The following is a 9,676-nucleotide window of genomic DNA, read 5'->3' on the forward strand; positions in this document are numbered from 1 at the left end:
AATTTACCATGTGAACTTGCTGAAACCCTGGAAGGTGCAGCGGTCTCTATTCATCCACCCGGTGGAGGAGGAACAGACCTGGGTCCTCAGGCCCCACGGGGGAACATCGTTGGTGATGAACAAATCCCAATGGATAGATGTCACGGGAGCTTGTGCAGGGTAATAATATACACAAAATAACTGGGTTGAATTGAATGCGACTGTAATGTAATAAAGAAAGTTTATTCCTTGAAAAAGGTGAACACACAGAATATACAAATAACACACAGGATTTTTACACTTACTTTGGGGAATGGGCAATGAAGTAATCTGGATTAGCAATTCATCAGGCAATCATGTATCATTCAGATGTTGTAACGAAGACACTGGGCATAGGGTTTACACTCGTTTATATGGGGTTTAAGCCCTATCCCTTAACATTGGGTGTCAGGTATTGGTTAACAATTACCTGCACCCAATGACCCTTTGCCAGCTAACGTGGGAAGCACGTTGATACCTTCCCCCAGGTAACTGGCGCATGCGCACAATTCCTTACTTTGGGTCTCATTTTCTTAACCCCACACTAAAGAATTGGCACCTCTGAGTCTGCCAGAAGAGGATCTGGACAGGAAAACCTTTGTCTGCAAGTGTGATTTATAACACCTACAGAACTACTCAAGTCCTGCTCTTCCCCGCCCTAGCATACATAATCAGGGTGGGGGAGCCTTTGGTCAGGGGCCCTGGTGTAGACATATGGGCGCCCCCTGGGACATTAACATACTGCAGGGCCAGTATCTTTCGCGGGCTGTATACCAGGCACCAAACACAGTATATTTTCACAATCATATATATATATTAAAATAATCCGTTTGGGCTTCCGTACACAGAGTTAATGAGAAGAAGGCCCCGCACAGTGTGAGACATTACTGCCGGTGCTTTCATTTACCGGGGAGGGGAGAGGCAGAGCAAGTACGGAGAAGGAGTGATACAGTTCGTATGAATCTGTTTATTAATCATCTTTCTACTACTGTACAGCTTTGTTTGTCTTCCAGCCCCGGAAACCAGCTCCAGATGGAACCAGTTCCGTTTGATAAAGTTGCAATTTACTTCTCCAAGGACGAGTGGGATTATTTAAAAGAAGAACAGAAGGATCTTTACAAGGATGTGATGATGGAGAATTACCAGGCACTCAGGTCTCTCGGATGTGTCAATGTGAAGCCTGAAATTATATCAATGATGGAGCAAGGAGAAGAGCCATATGTAAGGGGTCACCAGCAGTATCAGGAGAAGGAAAGTCCTACAGATATCAGCAAAGCTGTTGGATTCAGGAGCAGGAATTCCCCTGATGGATATCACATTTTGCTCCGTTCACCAGATTGTGAAATGGAAGATATCAGTGTTACCCAAATGTATCAAGGAGCAAATCACATTAGCCCAAATACACCAAGCAAGAGTTTGAGAAAATCTGTTAGTAATAATGCTAAGGAATCAACCTCGCATGAAGCAGGGAATCTCACAGACTTCCACATTGATACACTCAGAGAACATTCAGGGACATCTATTCATATTACAAAGGGTAACAAAGGAAACAGTAATGCAGGAAAAGTTAACAAGAGCTTTTCAATAAAGAGGTATAAGTGATGTGACTGTGCTAAAAACTTTAATAATGAGTTATCTTATAGAATTCACCTAAAAACACACACCACAGAAATGCTGTATAATAACTCAGAATATCAGAAATGCTTAACTAGTAACTCGGATCTTGTTAAACATCAAATGGAAAAAATAGGGTAACCCCAATTATCGAGGCCACTACCAGGCACTATGGAGTGTGTTTAGGAAAGAAGGTTTGACGCCGGTATATAGGTGATGCAGGTAATAAGGCAATATATGGGTATCTCCGATACAAACAAGGGGAGTGGGGTACTGGAAAACCGGTTAGAGGTACAAGGGGACACCTCCCAGGGGGGCGCCCCCAAGTAAATCACGGCCCGGCTACCAATATATCCTCACCTGTCTCCCCTGTGTATCGCGTGGAGGTCCCTTGAAAGCCGTTCCTGTTTGCGGCTGCAAGCTTGATCCTGGAGGTCCCTTGAAAGCCGTTCCTGTTTGCGGCTGCAAGCTTGATCCTGGAGGCTCTGTGTGCTGGGATTCTGCTTGCTGGCGTCTGCGTGCCCCAACCGGATATGACGTCACAGATGAAAAAAATAGAGATTGCTTCCGAGGTTCACAGCACCTTCACTCAGCCAGTTGTATGAATATAAAAAAGTTTATTAGTAACCAGCAATGTACAACAGCATGAACATTCTTACGCGTTTCGTCCAAGCCAGGACTTTTTCAAAGAGTGCTGTTCATGCACAATGTCCCAGTTCATATAGGAAGAGAGCTAGATCAACAGCCAATCATTCCTAAGGTCAGATAAATTATCACTGCTGAAATCAATTAGGTGATTCGCTATACTATAGGACTGTTTATATCACATCGCTCACTACATGAAGGGACATACAGACATGCAAATATTGCATACATTGTTAACAATATTAAAATGACAGCCTAATGCTGTATAAAATTAAAATCAAAATCATACAAAGCATTATGTTCAAATACTGGTATAAATAAAACATTAATAAATTGTATAATAATTAATCAATTAATTCAATCTGAAAGAAAGTGGATAGGAATTATAGCTTACATAATCATAGAAATAAATGAATAATGTAACATAGAATTACTTCTCAAAACTTAATAAATGTTATAATACACAGTGTGGATATTTTGAATTAACTTTATATTAATGATTTTTCTATAATGGGTAATGATACCCAAATAGACATAATTTGGACAGTAAGCACACCCTGAACACCTATCATACTGGGCCATCACCCCACCAAGAAGTGCTTGAGCTCCCAGTCTTGGTTGATTCCGGCCGGATGAAGTGTGTTCAGGGTGTACACCCAGTACATTTCCTGTTTATTCAATACACCTTCCCTATGTCCTCCTCTAGCATGACAAGGTATATGCTCAATAGCAGTATAGGAGAAATTATTTATACCTCCTTTGGGGCATCTAGAGAAGTGTCTAGGGACAGGGTGGGTAGTATCATTCCTTTTGATAAGTCTTACATGCTCTGCTATGCGAGTTTTGACAGGTCTAAATGTGCGTCCTACATACATTTTATTACAGCCACATCTTAAAAGATATATAGTAAAGGACGTATTGCAATTTAGAAACTCCTTAATAAAATGTTTTTTTGTGTTAGATTCTGATTTTACATATTTGGTACTGTGGGCAAACCTACACATAGAACAATTTCCACATGCAAAAAAGCCCTTAGGGATCCCTTTTATTTTATTAGAGTTTGACTGAAAATGGCTAGGTGCCAGGTGTGATGCTAAAGTTTTAGCCTTCCTAAATGTGAATCTTGGCCCATTTCTTATATATTCTACAATATCCCTGTCAAGTGACAGAGTATGCCAATGTTTATGTACAGTATGATATCACATATTTGTTTGGATTGTCGATTATATGTGGTAACAAAAAATGGACTCAATTCACTTAGCTCAGGAACAGGTTTTGTTTGATCCATAAAAGGTTTCTTTTTCTTATATTTTTCCAGGAGTACGGAACGATCCAAAGATCTTGCATGTTCAAATGCCGTTTGGATATCCCTACTGTTATAGCCTCTGGCCTGAAATCTTTGAAACAATGCTTCTGATTGTGAATAAAAATTCTCATCATTTGAACATATACGTCTTAACCGTATAAATTGAGCTTTAGGGATGCCTTTGAGTAATGATTAGGGGTGGCAACTTTTTGCTGACAGTAATGTATTCCTAGAATTGGTTTTACGGAATATATCAGTTTGGATTTTTTGATCATGGTCGATGTACAGAAGCAGGTCTAGATAATTTATACAATTAATATTATGCTCATAAGTAAATTTAATATTTCTGTCATTAGAATTAAGGAGATTGATAAATGTAAGAAGTGATGATTCATCGCCGTCCCATACTATGATGAGATCGTCGATGAATCTTTTGAAATAAATTATTTGTGAACAATAAATATTGTTGCTGTGATAAATATATTGTGCTTCCCATAAACCCATAAATAAGTTTGCATATGATGGTGCAAAACTCGTGCCCATTGCAGTGCCTAACAACTGTAAATAAGTGTAAATGCACCATCATACTGTATGCAAACTTATTTATGGGTTTATGGGAAGCACAATATATTTATCACAGCAACAATATTTATCGTTCACAAATAATAGTTTTTCTATTGTTAAATGTGGGTCTGAATAAACCCACACACCAAATATAAGGTATATCATAGTAATAGCATGTATAGCTATTTGAGCAACATCACAGGAGTACTATATATATGAACAAAGGTTGCCATTAATTTTTTTATTTTTTTCAAATGGTTTTATTAGGCAGTGACACAACAACTGTTCGTCATACATATTGTACGGCCTAATACAAGAACATTTTAACATTTTGGGGGAGAAAGATTGACAACCATGGTTGTCATAGAAGGGGGGCCTTCAGAGAGAGAAGGCAAGAAGGGGGGGATATGGAGGGAGGGGGGTGGAGGGGAAGGGAGTAACTGAGGATAAGGGGGGGGGGTACCCTCCCTGGGTGCCGGGTTCCTGATTCAGTCGGTGTTTAGGCTTAATCTCGAAGTGACCTGGTAATCCTTATCTGAATATGCGATATCCCTATCTATTGTATGTCGGTTGCCTTAATCTTATAAAGAGTATTCAGGGCTCCCATATTCTATAAAATGTAAATAGGTTTTGTCTAAGGAGAGCTGTCAACTTCTCCATTAGCATCACCTCGTTGATCCTCTTTTTAATAGTTCTTTGGAGGGGGTGGTTAGTTTCTTCCAGGAGGCCGCTATCTCACATCTAGCCGCTGTAAGAATAAAGGAGATTAATTTCCTAGTTGGACGGTCAATTCCGGTCATTGGCCTGGCAAGTAGGAAGGTCAATGGATCGATAGGCAACTCCAGGTCGGTGACCTCTTTTATCAAATTTTGGACCTTGGTCCAGTACTTTATAATTTCCAGACATGTCCACCAGATGTGGGCCATGTCCCCTCTATGTCCACAGCCTCTCCAACATAGATCTGATGCCTGGGGGTAAATTTGATTTAATCATACAGGAGTAAGGTACCAGTGATATAGGATTTTATAGATGTTCTCCTTTGTTGTGGTGCATATGGAAGTTCCTGAGGCTGCTATCCAGATTTCATCCCAAATCTCTCTCTCTATAGTAATATTCAAGTCTGCTGCCCACTTGAGCATATAGTCGTGGTTTGGAGGGTCCACTGAACTCTCTAAGTCAGCGTATATTTCTGAAATTAGTCCCTTTTGATGGGTGTTGGCTTTGCAGAAATGCTCAAACTTGGTAAGAGAAGGGAATTCTGGATTTGGGCATGTTTTTTGGATGAAATGTCGGATTTGAAGATATTTGAATGTAACTAATTCTCTAATATTGTATTTAGCCCGCAGGTCTTGATAGCTCAGGAGCTTCCCAAGACTTAAGAGATCCGCAATCGCCCCAATTCCCTTCGTTTTTAATTGTTCAAACAGCTTGGATCCATATCCCGGTGGGAATTTTGGATTGTTGAATATAGGCGTACGTTGTGAGCTGGGTGAGCATAGCCCGAATCTGGTCTTACATTTCGACCAGACCTCCCAGGTGTGTGTCGCCGCCTTTAATTTTAGATTATGTGATTGCTTATCTCCTCTGTCTAAGCTCCAGAGGCAAGCTAGCAGAGAAGGCATTCTTGCATATTGTGACTCTATTTTGATCCAGCAGCACTGATCTGGGTCTGTATTCCACATTACTACTTGTTTTAATTGGGAAGCAAGGTAATATTTATATATATTTGGGACGCCCATGCCCCCTCTTGATCTTGGTGCCAACAGGACTGATCTTGCGACTCTGGGTCTCTTACCCTGCCAAATGAAGTTAAACAGTCTATTTTGAATATTTTTCAGTTCAGTGCCAGGAACATGGACCGGGAGTGTTTGAAAAAAGTATAATAATCTGGGGAATATATTCATCTTAATTGATGTCATTCTTCCGATCCATGAAATCTGGTAACCTTCCCAATGATCTAGATCTTTTTTCATTTTTTCCCAGAGAGCTGGGTAGTTATCCTGGTATAAAGCCCGATAGTGCCTTGATACATTTACTCCCATATATTTAATGCATGAAGAGCACCATCTATAGCTAAAATTCAATTTGAGTAGTTTCACTTCTAGTTTTGGGAGGCTGAGATTTAGGGCTTCAGATTTTTCGCTGTTTATTTTATATCCTGATATTTTGCCAAAATCCGCCAGTTCCTTTTGAAGGTTAGGAAGGGAAGTTTGGGGTCTGGTCAAAGAAAAAATGATATCGTCAGCGAATAAGGAAATTTTATAATTTGTTTTTCCAATAATGATACCCTGTATGTTCGTATTATTTCGTATTTTGGTCGCTAGTGGTTCAATCGTGAGAGCAAATAGAAGGGGAGACAGGGGGCAACCCTGCCTTGTGCCATTTTTAATTTGGAACCTATCAGAGGTTCCGCCTGGGAGTCTAACCGAGGCGGACGGGTTCTGATAAAGTGCCCGGACTCCTTCCAAAAATGTGTCCTTAAAGCCAAATTTTTTCATGATATTATCCAGGAATAGCCAGTCAATTATGTTTAATGCCTTCACTGCATCTAGGCTCAGTAACATTGCTTTTGGGTCCGTCAAATGGACATGATCAATTATATTAATTATTTTGCGGGTATTGTCCGAGGCCTGACGTCCCGAGACAAAACCAACCTGGTCCATATGAATTAATCTATGTAGGATGGGATTCAGTCTGCTCGCCAATATCTTGCTATACAATTTAAGATCATTGTTCAATAGTGAAATTGGTCTATAACTTCCGCATTGGGTCGGGTCCTTCCCTTCTTTGTGTATGATGGCCAAATTAGCTGATGACATTGATGATGGGATTGGGTTCCCTTCCATGAATGAATTGAACAAATGAAATAGGTGGACGGACAGTATAGGTAGGAATTTCTTATAATAGTCATTTGTAAAGCCATCAGGGCCCGGTGTTTTGGAGGTTTTTGATGCCTTCACTGCCGCCGTCAGCTCCTCTAGTGATATTTTGGCGTTCAGCATTGCATTTTCCTCTTCTGTCAGGGTAAGCTACAATCATCTAGATAGTCTACAATCGCCTCCAAGTCGGCAGTGCTTGAGTTAGCAGATCGGGTTCTCAAGTTATATAGTTTAGTATAAAATTTGGTAAATTCTTCTGCTATTTTTTCCTCGTTATATAATATTTCACCAGATCTATTTTTGATCGCTGTTATTTGTGATCTTTTTTGTATTCCTCTTAACTTGCTAGCTAGAAGTCTGTCGGCCTTGTTCCCCTTATCATAATACCTCTGACCCGTCCATTTGAGAGCTTTTTCTACATTCTCTAATTGAATATCCTTCAAATCGTTTCTAGCAGCTGTCAGCAGTTTATAGATTTTCCAGGAGGGATTTGATTTCTGCTGCTGCTCCAGTTTTATAATTTTGTCTGTAAGCTCTTTAAGTAACTTAATTTTAACTTTTTTCCTGTGGGAGGCAATTGAGATGAAGTTACCTCGAATTGCCACCTTATGGGCTTCCCACAGGATTGCTGGGGATGAGACCGAACCAAGGTTTAGTCTAAAGTAGTCCTTAAGGGATTTTTTGATCTCCTTTTCTACCTCAGTATGGTTTAGTAAGGAGTCATTTAATTTCCAGCTATATGAGATTAATTTAACAAATGGGATAGTTAGGTTAAGGGTAATGGGTGCATGGTCTGACCACGTAATTGGGCCAATATCAGAGTTAGCGGCGGCCTCCAGAACATTCTTAGTTGCAAGAAAATAAACATACACAAAAATATTCCCCCTTGAATGCACTCGGGTAGACCAATGAGTATTGATAAGTTTAAAATCCTTTTAATTAATAATAAAATAGTAATTGTATAGAGGGGTGTGGTACAAAAATCCAAGGCTGCCCCCTAATGACATACTAAACAAAAACTTCCAATTAGTATAAAAATGGAAGATAGATGAAGAGATCTCAGCATCAAATCACATCGGCATAGATGACAGGGTATACCTAATACAGGTCCTGCAGAACTGAGTGCTAGTCCTTAAATCAGGATGCACTTATACCTAAAAATCATCAGTCTCTATGGATAAGGCTGCTGATACTGAATCTGGAGGACATAAATACCCTGGCACTCACGTAAGGTGCCGATTCAGGCTGACTCAAATAATAAATATGCCAAACCTAATTATGACGATGCTGAAAAAAGAAAACAGCATGATCATCACACTACAGATGCAATCAAATTAATCCATGGTTGACATGCTACAATGGAGTGAAGACACCTAGCATAGGAGTATATAGACCTGTCAAAAGAGCTAGCACAAAGTGTGCATTCATCACGCCCTGAGTCACGGTTCACTGACCGTATCCAGTTATAGCCTCATTAACAGAAACCTATATAAACTCTACATAAACATAAACTTTTGTATAAAAAGAATGTACAGAAATAGTGACACATGTCAAAACTTAAGCTGGTGTCTAAAATGCAACTTGACCACTGAATATGAGTCTCATGGAAAGTGTATATATAGGTGGTGTGCAAACATAGTGCAGGGGTTAAAATTGACAAGTACTGGTTCACTGCACATATGCTGTTTGGAACAGGGTATCAATGTGTAGCAACAGCACAACAAATCACTAGCAAACATGGAGATACATAAAGTCATTGGTGTCCACGTAGAGCAGCAGTTTCATTCAACATGTGACCGCACTGCACATATATACCACACTACACATATATACATTCATACAGAGGTCTCTACATGTAGCAATCGCTTAGTGTCACATTTGCCAACATGGAGATACTTAGGTACATAGAAACCCCCTCTCGGGGCTGCGCAGCATAGTGTCTGCACCATCAGCTATGAAACAATGTACTTAGCTCAGTATCAAGTGTATCCGCTGATACATAGTATAGCCCAAAGAAGTGGGGAGAACAGGAGACTCCGGCAGCAGAACAGCAGAGATGTAATTCAGGCAGCTGGGATCGCCTGAACGCTGGAGCGCATGTCAGTAGCGTCCGCTCTGTATGGTGACGTCACGCCGTGTGATCACCTGATGCACGTTTCGCGCGGGTTCGCGCTTTCTCAAAGGTGAGTGCATGTGTGTACCCATGCGCATTTTATAGCTGATGGTAGTCAGGGGCAGGCATAGTGGAATTAACCCTGTCCTGTCTGATGGAAACCTGTCAAAGTGCCAGACGCTCTGCATATTAATTGAATACACTGTAGGTAAGGAACAAGCTGCTATATTAGCAGTAGTGAATTAATGCCATATCAGCAAAGTGACTAACTCATAGATACCACTGACATTAAATTGATGGTTAAAAACAGAAGATTGGTTATTGGCTCAGCAATGACTCGAGGGCTCTGCAGAGTCAAAATAATTGCCCTGCGTAGTTTAAAGCTCATATGAAATCTCCATACTGCGTATACACTTTAGAAACTCAATGCTGCTGAGGACAAGATACCCCATATACCACACTCAAGTGGGTCATATAAACCCAAGGCTATGGGGTGAATTTGTGACCAGCATGTATAGGAATTTGTAAAAACAGCAT

The 9,676-nt window shown here is 40.4% G+C and overlaps 1 protein-coding gene across 1 annotated transcript; it reads left to right on the forward strand.

Moving 5' to 3' along the window:
* Nucleotides 1-855: 855 nt before the first annotated feature.
* On the forward strand, nucleotides 856-1,748 carry LOC142494531 (zinc finger protein 583-like). The gene has a single exon (XM_075599002.1). The coding sequence runs from the start codon at nucleotides 976-978 to the stop codon at nucleotides 1,618-1,620; it is 645 nt and encodes a 214-aa protein (XP_075455117.1). The 5' UTR covers nucleotides 856-975; the 3' UTR covers nucleotides 1,621-1,748.
* Nucleotides 1,749-9,676: the final 7,928 nt, after the last annotated feature.

This window comes from Ascaphus truei, chromosome 5 (assembly GCF_040206685.1).
Source record: "Ascaphus truei isolate aAscTru1 chromosome 5, aAscTru1.hap1, whole genome shotgun sequence".
Lineage (NCBI taxonomy): Eukaryota > Metazoa > Chordata > Amphibia > Anura > Ascaphidae > Ascaphus > Ascaphus truei.

Excerpts from the sequence above, each read along its gene's own strand:
- LOC142494531 (XM_075599002.1), top strand. The coding sequence starts at position 976 with ATGAATCTGTTTATTAATCATCTTTCTACTACTGTACAGCTTTGTTTG.